The sequence below is a fragment of the Opisthocomus hoazin genome, chromosome 16 (genome assembly GCF_030867145.1).
Source record: "Opisthocomus hoazin isolate bOpiHoa1 chromosome 16, bOpiHoa1.hap1, whole genome shotgun sequence".
NCBI classification, from domain to species: Eukaryota; Metazoa; Chordata; class Aves; order Opisthocomiformes; family Opisthocomidae; genus Opisthocomus; species Opisthocomus hoazin.
The window spans coordinates 16,801,155-16,823,105 of NC_134429.1; the positions used below are offsets into that span (position 1 = coordinate 16,801,155).

At 61.4% G+C, this 21,951-nt stretch overlaps 1 protein-coding gene across 2 annotated transcripts in view; it reads left to right on the top strand.

The window, feature by feature from the left end:
• The first annotated feature begins 263 nt into the window (after positions 1-263).
• The window catches only part of EPHB2 (EPH receptor B2), a 148,734-nt gene continuing 127,046 nt past the window's right edge, over positions 264-21,951 (top strand). For both annotated transcript variants that reach the window (XM_075437178.1, XM_075437179.1), the window contains exon 1: positions 264-365. In XM_075437178.1, the coding sequence (XP_075293293.1) occupies positions 281-365 (85 nt within the window). In that variant the 5' untranslated portion in view covers positions 264-280. The remainder of the gene's footprint in view (positions 366-21,951) is intronic.

Below are 21,951 nucleotides of genomic sequence, written 5' to 3' on the forward strand. Positions count from 1 at the left end.
CCCCCCCCGCGAGTAGCTCCCCCCACCGGGGTGCGGGGCGGGCGGTGCGGGGCGCTCCCCCCCCCCCCCGGCTGGGCGGCGGTGGCTCGGCCCGGCCGCGGCGGCGGGGGCCGGCGGTGCGCTCCGTGCCCGCGGCCGTGCCCGCGCCGGCGGCGGCCCCAGCGAGGGGGCTCGGCTCGGCGCTCCCCCCCCCCCTCCCCATCCCCATCCCCGCCGACCACCCCCCCCCCCCGCCCCCCCTCCGCGCCGCCCGCATGGAGCGCCGGCCGCGCCGCCTCTGATGCCCGGCCCGGCGCTCACCATGGGGCCGCTGTGGCTCTGCTGCCTGCCCCTCGCCCTCCTGCCGCTGCTGGCCGCCGTGGAAGGTAAGGGAGGGATGGGCCGGGGGGGGGGCACGGGCACGGCGAGACCCCCTTCAGGGCTTCCCCCCCCATCCCCCATTCCGGGGTCCCCCCCCATTCCGGGGTCCCTTCTCCATTCCAGGTTCCCCCCCCCCCCCATTCCGGTGTTCCCCCCATTCCGGGTTGCCCCCCCCATTCCAGGTTCCCCCCCATTCCGGGGTCCCCTCTCCATTCCAGGTCCCCCCCCCCATTCCAGGTTCCCCCTCCCATTCCGGTGTTCCCCCATTCCAGGTTCCCCCCCCATTCCAGGTTCCCCCTCCATTCCGGTGTTCCCCCCATTCCGGGGTCCCCCCCCATTCCGGTGTTAACTCCATTCCGGGGTTCCCCCCCTTCTATTTATTTTGGGGGGTGGGGGGGGGGCACTTCGTCCCGCTCACCCCCTCCCCGCCCCCCCCCCCCCCCCCCACTCCGCAGCGCTGCGAGGGGAGGCGAAGTTTTGGGGGCAGTGCTGGAGGGGGCTGGCGGGTGCGGGGCTGGGGGCCCCTCACAGTGTGTGTACACCCCCCCCCCCCCCCCCCCCGCAGACCCTCCCCATCGCCGCGCTGCCCCTCCCCTCCGCCATCCCTCCCCCGGCATCCCGGTACCCCGACGGCGGGTCCCCCTCGAGGGGTGCCCTGGCTCCCGCTGCCGGGGGCTGGGCGGGGGGGGGGGACACACACACGACACCCCAAGGCACCCCGGAGCTCAGGGCCGGCTCCCCGGGCGGGCAGCGTGGCTTTCCCGGGAGGAGCCGAGCCCCCCCCAGCCCCCCCCCACCCCCCCGGTTGCTCAGACAAAGCGGGCGGCAGGTGGGGAAGGTGCTGGGGCGGGGGGGGGGGGGGGCCGGTGGCGGGGTCCTGGTGAGGGGGACACCCCCATCTCCCGGCTCCCCAGCCCGCAGCGAGGAGCGGGGCCGCGCCGTCGAGGCGGGCGGGCAGGGCTGAGGGCGAGGTGTGAAGCCCAGAACGGGCTCATCCCGGCACGGCGCGGTCCACGGGGGTCTGCCCGTCGCGGGAGGGCCGTGTCCCAGCTGGCGAGGGGCTGGGAGGCTTCGGCATCGCTCCCCGGCATCGCTCCCCGGCATCGCTCCCTGGCATCGCTCCCCGGCATCCCCAGCATCGCTCCCCGGCATCGCTCCCTGGCATCCCCGGCATCGCTCCCCGGCATCGCGGGGCGGGGGGGGCCGGCCGCCGGCCGGTGTTTGTCTGGAGCGTGGATGAGGCACCATTTATTAAGTTGGAGTTTTGGGAGATGACTCATGGGTTGGCCGGCTCCACGTCGTGATATTTACAATATGGGAGCTTGGCATAAATAGGACTATTTACGTTGCAGCGGAGAGCGCTAGCCAGCGATGCTATTCAAATGAGCCCGGTATGTTTTTAATTAAGGGGGGGGGGGGTGACGAGCGTGTTTGTGGGAGCGTACGTGTCCACGTGGGACGTCCGGCCGGAGCAGCCGTCGGCGTTGACGCTCGCGACGGGGTTTGTGCTTGGCTGGTGGGCCCGACCGGGCTTGGCCGTGCCGGGGGGACGCTGCTGACTGTGGCAGGGGAGGGGGCCCGGCGCCTCGTACGGGGACGGAGGGGACCCCCCCACCCCACCCTGCCCTTCCCGCGCGCCGAGAGGGGCTGCTGGGCGGTGCCGGGGGGTCCCGGGGCTCCTGCGCGTGCTCGAGGACACGGGTGACCTTCCCACCGTCACGGCGGGAGCAGCGGGGACCGGCTGCGTGGGCTCGTCCCGAGGGGTGGGGGTTCTGCGCCTGGGGACGGGGGTTGGGGGGTTTCACCCACCCGAGATGATCGCCCGTAAGGTGTGCTCCTCCGTGGGTGGGGATGCTCGCCGGGAGGTGGGCGACGCGGGTCGACACAGGCCCCGCGCCGTGCTCCCAGCCACCGTCCCCGTCTGGGGCTGAAGGCGCGGAGCTGGGCTTGGCGGGGACCCCCGGCACCCCTGCTGCTCCTCCTGCCCTGCCTGTGTCGTGGGGTGCGACGGCAGCTTGAGCGAGCGGCCGCTGGGCACCGTGTCCCAGCCTGTCCCTCCTCGCAGAGGCTTCTGGAGAGCTGGCGGGGCGGACGCGCGCTCCTTCCTCCTCCTCGGGAGCTGCCTCTTGGCGGGGCTCCCCGCGATGCTCGGCCGCGGCGTCCGGGTGCGCTGGGCCCCGTCGGTGCGGGCAGAGCGACCCGACAGCGGCCGCCGGCCGAGGGTTCGGTGGCCGGGCCCTGCCACATCCCCCCGGCCACGGGGCACCTCCGCGGTGGCGATGCCGTCCGTGCCGCCATCACCGGCTCCAGCGAATTCCCAGGGCCGAGACGCGGGCGAAAAATGCTCGTTTTGGGGGGGAAAACCACGTTCTGGTGATCTGCCCGGGGACCCTGCCTCTCGAGTCCTGTTTTCAGCTCTGCTACAGAGCCGTGCTGTAACGCTGGTAGTTTCACTTGTCTCCTCCGTGCCTCAGTTTTCCTAATTACAAGGCGTAAAATAATACAAAGCGTCTTTCCCAGGGGAGCCGCGAGGTTTTGTTAATGAACATGACAAAGTGCTTTGGGATCCGTGGCTGAAAGCGCAGCCTGGGTCCGTGCGCCTGTGTGCGGGGTGTTTATTTATCTACACGCTTTCCATTCCTCTGCGCGCGGTGTGTCCACTCGCGTTTAACAAACCTTAATTAGAAACAAAGCCGATAGGGAAGGGAATATAAACAGGAGTGCGCAGGAAAATTGGAAGTTGATTACTGGCTGGGCGGCAGAATGCGTGGCTGGGGCTGGGGGGGAGAGGCTGTTTGGGTAAAACGGGCTCCGCGAAAAGGAAATGTGAAAAGAACGTAGAACGTGAATCGGTGTGGAGGAGAGGGAGGTGGATGACAACGTACGGAACGCAGAGGTTACGCACTGCGTACGGTCACTAGGGTGGCTGCAAGGTAACGCGTCTGCAGCTGAGAAAGTTCGGGCTTGTGGAAGGGAAGTTTTTTTTTAATGTGTTTTTTTTTTTTAAAAGAAAAAAAACAAAACCAGAAAGTGAAGAACAAAGGAGTCCGGGCAGGGTCTGGGTCCCGCGCCGTCCCTGGCGGCTCCACGCGCCGTTCCCACTGGCGCGTGCTGCGCGCCCGTCGGCAGCGCCGGTCCCTCCGAGGCGGCTCTGGGGGCAGCTGGGAAGGGCACTGCAAGGTGTTTTAAAACCATCAGCCTGGCTAACTCGTGTGCGAGGAGCGGGGAAAAAACCCAACGAGGCTCTGCACCCCGCCGGAGTTAACTTTTCCTAAACCTCGCGGCGCTGGCGAGTTTCCCGAGGGCTGGAGGGAAGCCAGCCGCGTGCCAAAAAAATGCGAGAGGAGGAACGAGGTGGCCCCGAGTCCCGGCGCGGGCAGCCCGGGGCCGGCCGCGGGCGCTGGCGGGCGAGGGAGCATCGCCCGGCGCGAGCTTTGCTGGGGCTTGGCGCTGAGCGTCCTTCAGGTCGCGGTGCTGAGCCCGGCGCGGGGTTTGGAGGGGGGTGCTGGGGCGGGAGGGCCGTGTCCCCTGCCCGGGTGGGCGTCCCCGCGGCACGCCGTGGCGGGGCACGCGAACACCCGTGCTGTCCTCCGAGCTAGCTGGAGGCAGGACCTTTGTGGTCCTACGTGGTGTTAGAACGTGCACATATACATTATGCATTTATTATGTTGCATATGCGTACCTAATATACAGAATATTGTATTTTATGTATGCTATAACGCGTTTCATCGTGAAGATATGGTCACCTCTCTTTGCGTGACGCTGCTGAGCGCCTCGGCAGCCTCCTCCGTCGCGGCGTGGTGCCGGGGGATGCCGGCGAGCGCAGGGCTTGGCCCGTGCCTCGTCGTGCCCGGCCCCGTGGCCTCGCTGGGGCACGACCTGCGCCGTCTCGCTGAGGTGACGGGGCGCGCCGGGGCGGTTGCTCTGACCTCGGGGCCGCGGGGATGCGGTGGAGTGGTGGGTCCAGGGGAAGAACCCCTCCGCCCCGTGCGTCTGCGCTCCCGATCTGCAAACGTGGCTCGGAGTCCAGGCTGGAAGCGGGTTTTGGAGAATCGGGGCTGAGGTGCGGAGCGGAGACCGTGGTTTTGGGCCAGCCCTGCCTGCCCGTGTCCCTGCCGCTGCCTCCCCTCCCCGGCCCCCTTTCCCGGGTTAATTTTTGACGAGGTTCATGCCCTGCACCCGCCTGCCCTTTGTGTCGCCGAGGCAGCCGCCGGGAAAACTCGTTTTAGAGACCAAAGAAATGGGTCCCGGGTCTGAACGCCGGCGTGGCTGCCGTTGAGCTCTGTTCCTCCGCTCTGCCCGGGCGGGAGCAGCGCTTGCGCCCAGTCCCTGCCGCGTTTCCAGCCCCTCTGGGTGGCCAGAGCAGAGGGAGCAGATGCTGGAGGGAGATGCCAAGGCAACAGGGGGACGAGGACTTGGGGCCGGCGTGGCCACCGATGTCCCCCAGCTCCTGGGGACACCCTACAGGGGGTCTGGGGGTGCAAAGGGCACGTGGCTGTGCCGTGGGGGTGCTGCCGGGGGGGTTTGGGGCCGTAGCTGGGGATGGGAGCAGCGGTCGCCCTCGCGGGCGGGCTGAGGACCTGCCCGCGCTCGTCGGGTTTGTGTACGCATACCTGAGCCGGCTGTGCAGGGGGGTGGGCACCGGCGGGGCCGCAGAACCTGCGGAGGGGCTGCACAAATACTGGATCACAGTCACAGAGTCCCAGCATGGTGGGGGTCAGCAGGGACCTCTGTGGGTCACCCAGCCCAGCCCCCTGCCCAAGCAGGGTCACCCAGAGCAGGCTGCACAGGACCTTGTCCAGGCGGGGCTGGAATATCTCCAGAGAAGGAGACTCCACAGCCTCCCTGGGCAGCCTGGGCCAGGGCTCCGTCACCCTCAGAGGGAAGAAGTTCTTCCTCATGTTCAGCTGGAGCTTCCTCTGCTTCAGTTTGTGCCCGTTGCCCCTTGTCCTGTCGCTGGGCACCACTGAACAGAGTCTGGCCCCGTCCTCCTGACCCCCACCCTGCAGATATTTATTGGCATTTCTAAGGTCCCCTCTCAGCCTTCTCTTCTCCAGGCTGAACAAGCCCAGCTCCCTCAGCCTCTCCTCGCAGGAGAGATGCTCCAGTCCCCTCCTCATCCTCGTGGCCAAGATGCCTCCCGAGGCCGGAGGGCTTTGGTGTGAGTGGAGCTGGAGCCGTGATAACCGGAGGGCGAACCCACCATGCACCCGCTCCTGGGAGACCGACCCTGCTGAGATGGGTGCTTGTGCGTGGGTCTGTCTGGGAGCGGGGTTCCCATCCCACAGAAAAGTCCTATTTCACCGAGAAAGACCCCGCAGCCTCATTTGCAATCCCTCCCAAACCTGGTTTCACAGAATCCCAGCATGGCGGGGGTTGGCAGGGCCCTCTGTGGGTCACCCAGCCCAACCCCCTGCCCAAGCAGGGTCACCCAGAGCAGGCTGCACAGCACCACGTCCAGGCAGGGCTGGAATATCTCCAGAGAAGGAGACTCCACAGCCTCCCTGGGCAGCCTGGGCCAGGGCTCCGTCACCCTCAGAGGGAAGAAGTTCTTCCTCGGGTTTCTGGTCTGCAGAGACGCCGGCGCGCAGCGTGGCTGCCCGTCGGACCGCGTCAGGATGGGGGTAGCGGGGAGATCCTCGGAGGCAAAAGTTCAGCTGCGAGATAAGGGGGTACCGAGGGGCCCCCGGCGATAAGGCACTGACGCGCGGCGCGGGCGGGGGGAGAGGCGGTGGTGGGCGCTCAGCCCTGGCTGGTACCCAGGGACGCAGCGAGCATGGGGGGGGGGTCGCTGGGGACGGACCCCTCGGGGGAGCTGGAGGGTGCGAGGACGGAGGGGTGCCCCGGGGGGTGCGCAGGGAGGTATCGATACCGGTATCATACCGATCCCGGGTGCTGGGGGACGTGCTGGGCGGGTGGCGGTTTGTGCCGGGGTGCAGGCACAGGGGCGTGGGGCAGGATGGACCCCCCCCCACCACGCAAAGGATGGAGACGCAGGAGGCGGTGAGGGTCACGGCGTGGTGTCCGGCCCTCGCTGCGTGTCCACGCTCGGGGATGAAGGCAGCAGTGCTGGGTCTCCTCTGCGCCTCTGACCCGACCGCGGCACCGATTGCCGGAAGCGGAGGGAGGCGAAACGGGCCCCGAGGGCAGAAAACGCAGCTGCAGTGGTGGACAGTCCGTGGCTCCGTGCGTGTCACCGAGGGGCGTTGATCAGAAATCACAGCGCTGGTGACTGCGAATAGCTGGAGAGCCCACGAGAGGAGGATCTGCTTCAGACCCCAGCATCACGCGCGGTGCGGTGCGAGGTTCAGTCTGCTGGCGGGCACGAGGAGGGCTGGTGAGCTCCAGAAGTTGGTGGAACTTCATCAGTCGGTCTGATAAGTGAGGCTCTTTCCACCTTAGCTCTCTTAGAGGCGGACGGTCGCATCCGTGAAATGGCCAGCGCTGAAAAATGCAGCGCGGTAACGTTTAGTGAGTGAGGCGAAATGAAGGAGCTGAGGGGAGCAGCTCGAACAGCAAACTCCTCGCACGTGATGTGGGAAATGGTGTTAAAGCCCAGGAGAAACGCGTGCGGCTGTTTAACGTGTGAGTTCTAAAACAGAAAACAAATCTCGATGAGACGGCGAATTGCGGGAGGTCACCGGAGGTCAAAGGATGTTCTTCAGAAAGTGGCAACGGTGTCTGAAAGTGGGAAAATAGTAAAAAAATCAGAAACGGTGGCGTGTTGAACGCAAAACCATATATGGCAGCTGGAGAGGAGTTTGGAGAACAACCTATGAGAAGACATGAATTACCTCCCCATCCCCCCAAACGAGGACTGGGAGGTTAAACCCGACCGGGAGCATCCGGGGAGACGAGGAGCGACTGCGGTGTCCCCCCAAAGGGCCGTGGCCAAGGGGCCGCCTGCCGAGGAGCTTTGCTTCGCAGGGCAGGGCCGAGAGACGGCCCTGAAGGGACGGCAGCAGAGCTTATATTTGAGAATAAATCGGTGAAACGAGTGTTGGGGCCAGAGCAAACGGGACGAGCATCCTTTGAGAAAAGCTCCCTGGGTGATCCAGGAGACTGCAGACCAGTAATTTTAGAGGAAGGGCTCTCTTATGGATTAAAATCTGCTTAAAGAGGGGGAAACAAAGAGTCAGTTTTCCCACTGGCCGGGGGTCGGCGTGAGGCTTGCGCCGCGCGACGTATTTATAAACGCGCTGGAAGGGGGTGGGAACTCGCGGGCGAGAAAGTTTGCAGATTATACAAAAATTCTGCAGGGCGATAAAAACAACAGTTGTCTTTAAAATATTGTAAAAGGATCTCATGACACTGGATAACCGGGCTATAAAGTGGCAGATAAAATGTAGTCAGTGATGAATGAAAAGGGATTCAAATGGAAAAAATTACCCTAAACCCATGCATGCACAGTGGCGGTCTTTAAATTACTTATTAGCATTTTAAGAAAGAGATCTTAAAGTCATTGTGGATGGCTCTTTGAAAGCACCAGCTCAGAACTGGGAAAGGCTGGGAAAGGCGGGCGAGGATGCTGGTGCAGGAGAGGTACCGGGGTGGGGGGGGGGCTTCGGGGGAGACGCAGCCGTGGGGGGCACAGAGGTGTGAAGAAGAGGGTGATGAAGGGGTAACGTGTCGTTATTTTATATTTTTTCACTCACTCGTGAGCTCTGAAGCAGCAGGTTTGAAACCGGGAGCGATGGAGGCAGGAGTGCCTTGGGCAGGGTGAAGCCCCCTCTGCCCGTCCCGGGTACCGGGGGGCAGCAGGAAGCCCTCGATGCTGGGCTCAGAAAGCGGGGGGCTTTCTGCACCTCCTCCCTCAGCACCCCCCCGCTGCGCTGCTGGAGCTGGGGGGGCAACCAGGGACCCCTCTGGCTCGGCCTTCTGCAGTGGACGCGGTGATTTGGGGTCTGTCCCGAGGGGAAAGGCGTCTTCTGCAGGTGCTGGGTGCCCGTGCTGGGTGGGGACCCCGCTGCCCCCAGCTTGGCTTTGGAAACCATCTGTGGCTTCCGAGGCAGAGCGCCTTGGGGGGGGTCCGCATCGCGCCGGGCGCTCGTGGTGGGGGACCCTCGGGGTGGAGAACGCCTTCCAGCCCCACGCAGGCTCTGCGCTTCGGCAGGGTGGCCGGGCGGGGGTCTGGACCCCTGGAAAGCGCCCGTGGGCGCTCGCCTTTGCCCTCCTCGGCTCTTCGGAGGGCGAGAGCGTCTGGTTGGAGCCGGGGGGGGACAGGAGCTCAGCCCTGGGTTCGTCCTGGGGAGGGAGGGTGAAGGCGGGGTGCAGGGGGGATGCGGGTCGGGGGGCGGCGAGGGCGGCCGAGCACGTGAACGTCCCCGCGGCGGAGGGGACGCCTTGAGCCGCGCGGGCTCGTGCTCCGGCGGCCACACAAAGGGGACAATGGGCTCCGGGGCAGCCTGCGGCGGGCTGCGAGCCCCCGGCCCGGGGAGCAGGGGAAGGCGGTCACAGCATCACAGGATCCCAGCGTGGAGGGGTTGGCAGGGACCTCCATGGGTCACCCAGCCCAACCCCCTGCCCAAGCAGGGTCACCCAGAGCAGGCTGCACAGCACCGCGGCCAGGCGGGGCTGGAATATCTCCAGAGAAGGAGACTCCACAGCCTCCCTGGGCAGCCTGGGCCAGGGCTCTGTCACCCTCAGAGGGAAGAAGTTCTTCCTCGGGTTCAGCTGGAGCTTCCTCAGCTTCAGTTTGTGCCCGTTGCCCCTTGTCCTGTCGCTGGGCACCACTGGAAAGAGTCTGGCCCCATCCTCCTGACCCCCACCCTGCAGATATTTGTAGGCATTTCTAAGGTCCCCTCTCAGCCTTCTCTTCTCCAGGCTGAACAAGCCCAGCTCCCTCAGCCTCTCCTCGCAGGAGAGATGCTCCAGTCCCCTCCTCATCCTTGTAGCCCTCCACTGGACTCTCTCCAGTAGCTCCTCATCTCTCTTGAACTGGGGAGCCCTGAACTGAACACAGTACTCGAGATGGGGCCTCACTAGGACAGTATAGAGGGGGAGGAGAACCTCCCTCGACCTTCTGGCCACACTCCTCCTAATGCATCCCAGGATCCCATTAACTTTCTTGGCAGCCAGGGCACGCTGCTGGCTGATGGTCAGGCTGGCTGCAAAGGGCCCGCTTCCCTTCTCCTCCCACCCAGGCTGTGGGGCCCACGAGGACACCCGGTCCGCGGTGGGCTGAAGGACCAGCCGCGTCCCCGGGCATGGTTATCGCACGCCGAGCATCTCGCTGCCTGCGCCCAGCTGAGCTGGGCTGGTCTGGGGTCCGTCCGCCTGGCAGTGGGCTGCGGTGAGCCCCGCTCCGTGGGAGGTGTCACCCCGGCTCCCAAAACGTGTCCCCGTGTTGCGGGGGGCTCTGCCGGAGCCTGCTGAGGTCTGGTTGCAGGCCCTCGCCATGGCTTGTGGGGACCCTTGTCCGGGGCTGGTGCCAGTGCTGCTCTGCTGCTGCAAGGCAGAGGAGGAGGAGAGCCAGGGATGGTGAGGAAGGTCAGACAGCGGCTGGACCCTCCAGCCCCCTGGTGCAGACCCTCTGTGAGCCTGGACAACTTCAGCAGAAGGTTGCAGGAGAGAGAAGCCATCTCCATCCTTGGCCGTGCTGGTGCGTGGTGGTTGTGGGAGGTTGTGGGTGAGAAGCATCACGTGCACCGTGGTGGGACAGTGCAGGGACTTGCTACCCCGGAGTCTCTCGGGGCAAGGGAGGACCAGTTGGAGCACTCTGTCTTGGAGTATCAGGGAGTCCTTGGATGCTCTTTGGTCTTCGGAGGAGATGCTGCGTTTCTGAGCCTCCCAGGAGGCCGCTCGTTCATGCGGGGTGGCCGCTGAACCCAAAGGCTGTGGCTTGGCTTGCTCGCTGAGACAGCGGCTTGGGCATGGTGTGCCTGAGCACACACTGGGCAGGAACAGGCTGCTCAGATGCCTCCAAGTGTGTCACTGCCGGCACCCGAGAGCCTGCTGTGCGTGTCCTACCACGACCCGTATCTTCCCGCATCCACTGTCCTCCGCTCCCTCCAGGCACGGGCCGGTGGCCGTGGCGGGTGCTCCTGGAGGGACCTGACAGCATCGCTCCCTGCCGCCGCCTGCCGTGGCTCTGCCGCTCGGTCTCCCTGGGTACGGACACGGTGCTGCCTCCGGGATCTGGGCTGGAAGCCTTTCTCTGGTGAGATGTGTCGCTTTCTGGCAGGCTGGGCTTTGTGTACGGCCAGCGTTGGAGCCTGGAGAAGAGAAGGCTGCGAGGGGACCTTAGAAATGCCAATAAATATCTGCAGGGTGGGGGTCAGGAGGACGGGGCCAGACTCTTTCCAGTGGTGCCCAGCGACAGGACAAGGGGCAACGGGCACAAACTGAAGCAGAGGAAGCTCCAGCTGAACCCGAGGAAGAACTTCTTCCCTCTGAGGGTGACGGAGCCCTGGCCCAGGCTGCCCAGAGGGGCTGTGGAGTCTCCTTCTCTGGAGATATTCCAGCCCCGCCTGGCCGCGGTGCTGTGCAGCCTGCTCTGGGTGACCCTGCTTGGGCAGGGGGTTGGGCTGGGTGACCCACAGAGGGCCCTGCCAACCCCTGCCGTGCTGGGACTCTGTGCAAGGAGAACCACAGAAGCGTGCGTGATGCCGCGTGCGAGTCCCCCGAGAGCAGGCGCTGGGCAGAGCAGCCGGGCGCTGGCGAGGGCTGGAGGGAGGGAGGCGAAGGGGAGCCGGGCACCTCCGGGACTTGTCCCCGCTCGCCTGCTCCGCCTTCGGGGAACCTCGGAGAGAGCCCTCGGGCGGATGCGGAGCTGTCGGGAGCGGGGTGGGCATGGGACGGGTGCTAACTGGGGTATTGGCAGCGTTGGCAGGGGTTGGTGTCCGGGCGGTGGGAGGTGATGAGCGCGCAGCGCGGGATCCGCTCGGTCGCACTCGGCGTAGGTCTGCGGGCAGCCGGCAGCTCGTGCGTCTGCGGAGGGGACGAGGCCGGCTCGGGTGGGCGATGGAGCCGTCCTGGGGTCGGTGGGTGCTGCTTGGGGCCCAGCCGTGGCAGCTGGGTGACGGCCGCTGACGTGGCTCTGCCAAAGAGGGGTCAGATCTGCTCCGAGCATCGATGGCGATGGGGAGATGGCTGCTGCGGGGTGCTGAGCTGCTGCTCGGCAGAGCCAGCGCCTGGTGCACCAGGCTTGCTCCTCCTTCGGGCTCTTCACTTTGCTTTTTCCAAGCCCGATGGAGAGCAGAGAAGGTGCTAACGATGCTTTTTTTTTTTTTTCCCCTTGGTCTGACGTCGAACTCTGGTGCCTCCAGGCTGAATCAACGACCTGGATGAAGAGTTAGAATGTACCCTCAGCAAGTTTGCTGACGACACCAAACTGGGAGGTGTGGTAGATACACCGGCAGGCTGTGCTGCCATTCAGCGTGACCTGGATAGGCTGGAGAGCTGGGCAGAGAGGAACCTGATGAGGTTCAACAAGGGCAAGGGCAGGGTCCTGCACCTGGGGAGGAACAACCTCATGCACCAGTACAGGCTTGGGGTGGACCTGCTGGAGAGCAGCTCTGCAGAGAGGGACCTGGGTGTCCTGGTGGACGACAGGTTAACCATGAGCCAGCAGTGTGCCCTGGCTGCCAAGAAAGCCAATGGGATCCTGGGGTGCATCAAGAAGAGTGTGACCAGTAGGACAAGGGAGGTTCTCCTTCCCCTCTACACTGCCCTGGTGAGGCCTCATCTGGATTACTGTGTCCAGTTCTGGTCTCCCCAGTTCAAGAAAGATGAAGAGCTACTGGAGAGAGTCCAGCGGAGGGCTACAAGGATGGTGAGGGGACTGGAGCATCTCCCCTACGAGGAGAGGTTGAGGGAACTAGGCTTGTTCAGCCTGAAGAAGAGAAGGCTGCGAGGGGACCTTATAAATGCCTACAAATATCTGAAGGGTGGGTGTCAGGAGGATGGGGCCAAGCTCTTTTCGGTGGTGCCCAGTGACAGGACAAGGGGCAACGGGCACAAACTGAGGCACAGGAAGTTCCGTCTGAACCCGAGGAAGAACTTCTACCATCTGAGGGTGACGGAGCCCTGGCCCAGGCTGCCCAGGGAGGCTGTGGAGTCTCCTTCTCTGGAGATATTCCAGCCCCGCCTGGCCGTGGTGCTGTGCAGCCTGCTCTGGGTGACCCTGCTTGGGCAGGGGGTTGGGCTGGGTGACCCACAGAGATCCCTTCCAACCCCTACTATTCTGTGATTCTGTGAATAGCTGCTGGGAGGTTTTGCTGTGACTGACACCTGTGCCGGCTGGAGAGTGACGGCTTTTGACACTGAATTTACGCTGAATTCACCGGCAGCTGCTCCCGTTTGTCGTCCGGTCTGGGTTTCCCTGGTCTGGCTAAACCTCGCGCCGCTCGGCGAGGTTGCCCGTGCTCCTCCCCGGGTCGGGCGGTGGCCGGGGAGGTCTCCTGGGCTCCCCTGGTTCACGCCGAGCCGCGGGGCAGGAGGTGCGAGAAAGGCTTTGCCGGGGAGCACGGCCAGGCTGGTCCCTCTGGGCCGAGAGCTGGGGCTGAGCGAGCGGCTGTCCCCGTCCTGCTGGGACACGGCTCGCGGGCGCCGGCCAAAAGCTGAGCAGACCAGCACGTCCCCACCGTTTGCTTTCGTCCCCCCGTGTCACAGAAGCCCACCCTTGCTTATCTGCGGGGCTGGGGGTGCGGTTCAGCCTCTCCGGGCTGGGTCCCGTGGCGTGGCTTTGCTGCTCCCTGTTTCCCTCTGTCTCTGCGTAGGGGAAGGTGGGGCTGCGCGGGGGGAGCTGGGAGTTTGGGATGTGGAGGGGATGCTGCCAGGGGCTGTGGTTGGGTTTGGGGACCGAGAGGAGGGACCGTCGGAGCCCACACGGCCCCGAGCCGGGGCAGACGAAGCAGGTCACCCTCAAGGAGAAGCCTTGCCCTGTAATTTGGGTGGCCTAAATATGACCTGAGCTCCTGCTTGTGGGTGCTGAGCCCTCAGAAAAGTTGACCTGGCGTTTCACCGCCCGGCTGGGAGGTCCTCGGTGTGTGGGCTACAGAGGGAAAAGGGGGAGAAAAACCCTGGGATTTGAGGTCAGCCCTGGGTGTGTCGTCCACCAGGCTGGAATTGCTCGGTGGCCGGAGGGGTGGGGAAGGGCTTGGCCCCGCGGTGGGTCCACCGGGGGGGCTGGCAGCTCGTGGGGCCGGGGTGCCCACCCCGTTGCGCTTCCATCCAGGCGCCCATCGCTCTGCGCTGGGGTCCGTGCTGGAAGGAGAAACCCCGTGGGTGCACGGGCTCAGGTGACAGCATCCGAAAGCGCGGCGGGGTCTCCTCTTCGGGGGCAGGAACGTGCTGTACGGCTGCACAGAGCTGATATAAAATTGCTGGCCCCGTCCCGTCCCACACGGAGAGCCTGGGGGACACGTCCCTCTCCTGGCTGCTGCGGCCGAGGATGCTCCACGCGAGGTTGCTGGGGTGGTGGGGTCTTTTGTTGGATGGAGGAGAAGGGTTTGGAATCGGTGGTAGCCTCTTGGGCTCGGCGTGCTCCAGAGGTTCAGCTCTGAGAGGCCACCTCGCGCGGCCGTGGGCTGACGGGAGCATCGGGAGCCCACCTGGAGCGGGGCTGTGGTGGCCCTGTCGTGCCAGGGAATATCGTAATGGCACCCAGGCAAATTAATGGATGAGTCAACAAAGCCCCCGAAAAAATAAAAAGAAAAGCCTTGGTTCTGTTCCAGCTCTATAACAATAAAACGAGACAAACATCGTGTTCAAACTGCCTGAAGAAATCCCACCCACCAGCCGCGCCGAGGGAGACCCTGCCGCTCTGCCCTCGAGCGGTCCCGCTCCCAGAGGGTGCTCGTCCCGCGTACAGTCCCCGCCGACGCGTTGCGGCAGAGGGGGTCCTGCCCCGGCCCCCCTCCCTCTGCTCCCCTTCCCAGCTACGCTGAGGGTCTGGGGGGGCTTTGCCTTGCTGCACAAGCCTGTCCTCCAGCATGGGTCTGATGTGACCCTGTGCCACGCCTGGGCTTGGAGGGACCCACTCTGCCCATCTCTCCCCCTTCCAAATCCGAATTTCCTTCTCAGACAGTGGAATTAGAGCGCCCTGGGGTGGTTTGTCCCAGGTGGGCATGGCCCCCTCGGTTGACGTCTGCCCAAGCCAAGCGGAGGGGTTCAGACATCTCTCCCCGCAGGCCGGCTCCGAAGAGGGTGCTGGGGCCCACGGTCTGTGCTCCAGCCGTGGAGTGGGGCTGGTGGGGACCGTGGGGACGCACAGCTCCGATCCTCTCGGGTCAGTGAGGTTGGCTCCAAATCAAGGGTTTTAACCGCTTGGAAAATGTTGCTGTAGGATTTATCCAGTGTCTTAGGAGGATGGTGGAGAGCCCCATGCTTATAAATATCTGCAGGGTGGGGGTCAGGAGGATGGGGCCAGACTCTGTTCAGTGGTGCCCAGCGACAGGACAAGGGGCAACGGGAACAAACTGAAGCAGAGGAAGCTCCAGCTGAACCCGAGGAAGAACTTCTTCCCTCTGAGGGTGACAGAGCCCTGGCCCAGGCTGCCCAGGGAGGCTGTGGAGTCTCCTTCTCTGGAGATATTCCAGCCCCGCCTGGCCGCGGTGCTGTGCAGCCTGGTCTGGGTGACCCTGCTTGGGCAGGGGGTTGGGCTGGGTGACCCACAGAGGGCCCTGCCGACCCCCACCATGCTGGGATTCTGTGATGCTGTGACTGCTTCCAGGAGAGAAGGGTGTTGAAGCCCGCTGCTGAGAGCACGTTTTCACCAGCGCCTTTGCACGTCCTGCACCCAGCTCCTGGGAGTGAGAAGCGGTCCCGGCGGGGTGGTTACTCTGTGCCTGGTTCTGGACTGCGGCGGGGGTGACCATTCAGTGCAGATCAGCGCAGCGGCTGCCAAGTCGCTTTTATTTTGGTCTCCTAAGATAGCGAGGCCCGTTGGAGGTGCGAGCGGGGATGGCCCGCGGCGGGGCTCGCCGGCCTTTAATGCTTGGAATAGTTTTGCCGCTCGCATTCGCAGGGCTCTGGCGGGGGTGAGACTTGCTGGTCTCCATGGTTTTATGTGCCATGGGACCGTGCCAACAGTTTAATCACAGCTGAACCCTCATAGAGCAGCATAAAAAATGTTGTAGTTGGGATTAGGTTACCCATCCTTCCTATAAAAGACTCTATAAACAGTCCATCAAGCCCAAGCATTCCTCTCTTTGCTGTGAGGTCCTTTGCTCTTAATGGGTCTGGCATTTGCTTTGACTAAGTCTTTTTTTTGGGGGGGGGGGGCACTGCTTTAGAGGAGCCCCCGAAGGATGGCTTTTCTGCTTGCATTAGTGGGGGAACCCAACTGGGCTGGCTTGGCAGAGGCGGTGTTGGATGTCAGAGGATCTGGCTCGAGGCAGGGGGGAAGAGGCAGCCGTGACAAGCCCAGAAGGCACTGACAACGGCAGCTGCTCCCGCCTCATTGCTGAGGGCTTTTTCCGTATGGATTCGCCGTTTGCCGGGGCGCTGGAGAGTTTTCCCTGACCTTGGGGCGGGCAAGGACCTGGGAGTCTCCCTCTCCCGTCTCCCAGCACACCTCGGACCTGTCTCGTCTCTGCTGCAGCTTGGGCAAGTTCCCAAAAGCTCTTGAAAATCCTAAAGCTCAGGCTGGGCTCCGAGTGGTCTCTTTCTAGGCGTGGGTGCGCTCCCACCTTCACCGTCACCATCACCATCACCTTCACCATCACCGTCACCGTCACCTTCACTGTCCCCTTCACCATCACCATCACCTTCACCGTCACCGTCACCTTCAGTGTCCCCTTCACCATCACCATCACCTTCATCACCACCGTCACCTTCACGTGTGACACCTGCCATGGAAGAGCCCCCCGGTTTTACACAGTCCATGGAACCTCCTCGGGGCGCTTTGGGTTTTGCCGTTCCGCCTTCGGGGAGCCGCAGGGCAGGGAGCGGGTGGGTGCAGTGGTGCTGAGGATGTTCCCTGTCCTGGCTGCTGCACCCTGAGGCAGGTCTGTGCACACCTCGGTTCTGTCTTGGGACAGCTCATCTGTGGGACCTCGTAGCTGCTCCCACCCGGGGTGGTCATCTGCTCTCTCCTGGAAACCTTAAAACTGTGTTATGCTCCTGCTCTGCTAGCAGTGGAGGGCAAGGAAGAGCAAAGTCAGCATCCAGGCTTAGCCCTGATCCTCCTGGCTCCCAAGGAGGTCCCGGCCGGTGACGGCAGTCCCGTCAGTGACACCTGCGCGCTCGGAAGGGGACCGAAGCCGTCCCGTGGTGTCACGCACAGCGAACGTCTGTCGGCTGGGAACAGCATCTGTGCTGCAGTGCTGGAGCGGGCGCGGGACTGTCCCCGATCCGTGCCGCCGTGGCGCTGGGACCTTCTGGGGTTCTCCTGGCTGGCCCTTACATCTGCTGAGCCACACCAGCTCGAGGGTCGTTTGCTGGAGGAGACCGGGCTTTCCAGTGCTTTTTTTCCCAACAAAGTTTAAATTATTTTAAGGATTGTGCACCTCCCACCCCCCGCCAGCTTTTCTTTGAGGATGGTGTGGTCAGTTCAATCACCAGCACAGAAGTGGGGTTGCTAAGGTGGAACAGGTAGCAGGGCCCCCTCCTTCAGCACCCCGCGGATGGCAGTTCAGCCCACCTGCCTGGGATGGCTGCTTTAGACCGTCGGCCTTGTCCTTGGAGGCTCTTTGCTCTCTGTCATGCCTATCTGTAGAAAATTAACAGCTGCATTAAAGTGGAAGCATTATTTTTTCATATGGCGAACGCCAAGGGAGGTGAGCGCGCGCCACATCCTTTACCTGAGGGTGCTCTGTGAGGCTGGAAGAGCGTTAGATAGGTTTTCTTCACCCATCTCCATCGTGCAGATTGTAAGACAAGAATCACAGAATCACAGGATAGTAGGAGTTGGAAGGGACCTCTGTGGGTCACCCAGTCCAACCCTCCTGCCGAAGCAGGGTCACCCAGAGCAGGCTGCACAGGACCTTGTCCAGGTGGGTCTGGAATATCTCCAGAGAAGGAGACTCCACAGCCTCCCTGGGCAGCCTGGGCAAGGGCTCCGGCACCCTCAGAGGGAAGAAGTTCTTCCTCCTGTTCAGCTGGAGCTTCCTCTGCTTCAGTTTGTGCCCATTGCCCCTTGTCCTGTCGCTGGGCACCACTGAAAAGAGCTTGGCCCCATCCTCCTGACAGCCACCCTGCAGATATTTATAAGCATTTATTAGGTCCCCTTGCAGCCTTCTCTTCTCCAGGCTGAACAAGCCCAGCTCCCTCAGCCTCTCCTCGCAGGAGAGATGCTCCAGTCCCCTCCTCATCATCCTTATAGCCCTGCGCTGGACTCTCTCCAGTAGCTCCTCATCTCTCTTGAACTGGGGAGCCCAGAACTGAACACAGTACTCGAGATGAGGCCTCACCAGGGCAGAGCAGAGGGGAAGGAGAACCCAGAGCTGGTTCCTGCAGGTCCCACCGAGGTCCGATGCTGGGAACTATGACTTGAAAGCTGCTCACGAATCAGCCCTTCATCGCGGAGCGTGTGCCCGGCGGTACGGAGCCGTACGCCCGCGCAGCGGCTTGGCCGTCACTGCCGGCTCTGCTCCCCTGGTCGTGCCCCCTGGTTTCGGGAGTCAGAAAGCCTCCTGCCTGGCACGCGGTGACTCTCGCCAATCAGACTTGTAATCTCAGTGAAGAATTAAATCAGATTTGTTTGACAAGGCCTGCTTCCTGCAGAAGTACGTTGACTGGTGCTCATTATCCTCCTGTTCTTTAATTCTTTATGATTTGAATTACGTCAGCGTTTTTGTTATTTTCCCAGAAGTGGTTTCAGGCTGAGTGAGACCTTGAACGCCTGCCGCTTCGTCGCGTTGTAACCCTAGTGCATCTACTAAACTGATCCTCCTGCTCTGAGATGCTTCTGCATTAGTGTCTTCAAGGACTTCCCAGCTTTCTTCTTCTCCCAGGCGTCCCCTCATGGGCTCTTGCTTGCTAATTCTGGAAGTCTGTTGAGTCTGTCGCTGTGAAATGTGTTTGATTTTCCTTGTTGTTCCTCTCCTCATCCCGGTCCCTGAAGTGTTACGAGCTCTGATACTTCTCAGTCAGGAGCTGTCCCCTGCCTCGTGGCTGGTAGGGCTCATGGATCTGCACCGCCTTTTCCTCACGCTGCTGTAGCGAGTGATAAAGATCTTTTTAAAGTCTCCTTCTGCTTTTCCAAGTGTTTCTGACCTCGTCTCTCTCCCCGTTGGCAAAGGGGGTGCTCTCTGCAAATGCAGTGCTGGGAAGAGCTACGTGGCTTTGCTCCACTGCCCAGTTCTTCATGCAAACATTGACCAGTACTGGAACCAGGCTGTGGAGCTTTCTTGTGGTTTTCTTCCCATTGGATTGTAATGGGTATTCCCACAATTTGATTTTTCAACCTACTGTGGAGGTGTCGTACAGGAATTTCATGTGGCCATGGTTCCTTGGGCTTGTTTATGAAAGTGTCATAACAGAAAAGCCCAGAAATGAAGATAAATGATGTCTGTGGCTTCTCCCACCTCCACAAGGCCGTCATCCGTGTAGAAACGAGCAGAGTTGCTTGGTCACCGGGTGGTGTTGATGCATCCGTTCCAGCTGTGGTCAAAGTCTTTGTTACTTGCCAGATGCTTGCAAACGGCGTGTGTGAGTTTTAAGAGAATTACAGCCACAGTGCCTGGGTCGTTAGTTGTGTATGAGTTAAGGAGTCCTGCGGTACTAACGGGTGGAAGCAGCCTGTCCTCCTGAGGGCTAGGGAAATAACATCCTGCATTCCTGAGAACGTCACAGACTGGCTGACCACGGCCGTCCTTCACAAACTGCTAAAAAGATCTGCAGCGAGAGAAGCTCTGATTGCATGTGGGGCAAAAAAAAAAATATTAATCACCCGGAAAGCGGTGCAGCAGTGAAGCAAGGCCCAGAATCACAGAATCATGAAGGTTGGAAAAGACCTCTAAGATCATCAAGTCCAACCGTCACCCCAACCCCACCCAAACCATGCCCTGAAGTGCCACGTCTCCACATTGTTTGAACCCCTCCAGGGATGGGGACTCCCCCACTGCCCTGGGCAGCCTGGTCCAACGCCTGACCACTCTTTCAAGATAGGTGACACCATCTCTGTCCCTGGGTGTTGTCAATGCTTTATTCTACGTTTCGATGAATTTTAACATTTGTACTTAGCATTTTGTCTGTACGCTTAAAGGAACAACACAACCATAACTTTTTCCAGTATTCAGCCATGCCATTCTGTGGATTTCTCTTATTAACTTGCTTTGCTTCGTGCCAGTCGGAATAAAATACAGATTGCCTGCTTATTCCCCTTCTGTTTCTCCTGCATTGCCTTTGTGTATGCGGTTGTCACAAGCACTTTGTTGCTCTGAGATTGGTTTTGGTTGAAGTTGTTGTCTTCCTAGACTGTCAAATTGTAGCCTTTAAAAATAAAGTTGTTCAAACTTTGAGTCACAGAATCACTGAATGGTTTGGGTTGGAAGGGACTTCCAAAGGTAATGCTGCGTCCAGCTCTGGAGCCCCCAATACAAGAAGGACAGGGAGGTGTTGGAGCGGGGCCAGAGGAGGCCACGGAGATGATCCCAGGGCTGGAGCACCTCTCCTCCGAGGACAGGCTGAGGGAGCTGGGGGTGTTCAGCCTGGAGAGGAGAAGGCTGTGGGGTGACCGTAGAGCAGCTGCCAGTGCCTGAAGGGGACTGCAGGAAGGATGGAGAGGGGCTTTTCACAAGGGTGGGTAGGGATAGGACAAGGGGGAACGGTTCTAAACTAACAGAGGGCAGATTTAGATGAGATCTTAGGAAGAAATTCTTCGCCATGAGGGTGGTGAGGCCCTGGGCCAGGTTGCCCAGAGAAGCTGTGGCTGCCCCCTCCCTGGCAGTGTTCAAGGCCAGGCTGGATGGAGCTCTGAGCACCCTGGTCTGGTGGAAGATGTCCCTGCTCACGTCAGGGGGGTTGGAACCAGATGGCCTTTAAGGTCCCTTCCAACCCAAACCATTCTGTGATTCTATGAAAGGTAATCTAGTCCGAAACCCCTCTGGTTTTGAATTGTACTTTTCGCTCCTGTGTCCTGGTTGACTCTGCTTGTGAACTTTCTGAGATTTGGGAAATGAAAGCGTCTGGAGCAGCGTGCAGAGCCGTTTCGGGTTCGTCCTGTCCTCCCTTTGGCCGGCACAGGCTGTGATCGTCAGTGCTGGGGCAATTACATGCTTCCAGCCCAGTGATTCAGCCCTCTTTCTGTGTCATTATGAGGTCTGAAATTGTAGACCTCGGCGTCTTTAATGCACTTTATGCATTAAAATTATGTAACGAGCCTGTCCTCACCGATCGCAGGGTATGATGTAGCGTAGTGATGATAGATATTGACAGGTACAAGGCAGCAGCGTTCCCAGGCAGCGCGAGAAGTGGAAATCTGGTGGCGAGAGCTGGGTCGTTGGCTCCGTGTCCATCACGTGTCGGCTTTCCATCACGTGTGTCATTGTGCCATTTCATGCCCTAAGCACGTTTGTGATTTGTATTGGTGCAACCGTGGCTCAGCTGAACTGGTGCGAACCGAGGTGTCTTCTCCAGGATCCTCTTTGCCAGTTAAGCCCTGTGATGAGTTTACAGTGTAGGCGGGTCCTGGTCCCAGCTCCGATGGTTTGACATGCCAGTGATGGCATGGTTGGACCCCCTGCTTTGTAGAGCAGCCGGGTGCTGGAGGAGAAGTGGTTTGGGGAGGTGACAACAGAATCTGCTGTGGCAGCTTGGTTCAGCCATGCTGGTCACCTTGCACTCACCTCTCCCTGGCTCTCACCATCCTCCTCCTCAAGAGGATTTCTTGCTGAAATGGAGAGGGGAGTCCAAGACTGCCTCAGCCTTGGGTTGGGCACAGTGTCAGGTGAGTTGAATGGGAGGTTTCAGGACTGAAGAAAGACCACTTATGGCTGGATTTGAGAGGACATGCGATGACAACAGCCATTGTCAGCAGGAGCTGTGCTCTGCGTTGCTGATGGAGAAGGATCTGCTGCCCTGGCAAAAGCAGCTTTCACCTGAGAAGGTGGCTCCTGCTAGGCGTTTGCTGGTATCTCTGTTGGTTTTGGGCTGTGCCAGTTCAGCTGAACTTCCCTCTGAGGGTGACGGAGCACTGGAACAGGCTGCCCAGGGAGGTTGTGGAGTCTCCTTCTCTGGAGATATTCCAGACCCGCCTGGACAAGGTCCTGTGCAGCCTGCTGTAGGTGACCCTGCTTCGGCAGGAGGGTTGGACTAGATGACCCACAGAGGTCCCTTCCAACCCCTACTATTCTGTGATTCTGTGATTCTGTGATTCTGTGATTCTGTGATTCTGTGATTCTGTGATTCTGTGACGTGATGCGTTGCTGCTGGTCAAGGGAGCAAGAGTCGTTCTGGCACCCACTGAAGGGTGGGTGAGCCTCTGAGTTTGCAGGATGGATGCCGAGGTGCAGAGACTCACTCGTGTGGATGAGCCTGGTGTTGGACCAGGGAGACCCTGCCTTACCATGCATTGCAGGCTTTGTGCATCAGCTGGCTTTTTGCTCCAAAACACAATACAGACAAAGCAATGCTATTTTTTTCTCCAACCAAATAAGTTATGATACTAAACAGATGGGCGTCCTGGAGTAGGCAGAAGGGGTTGGG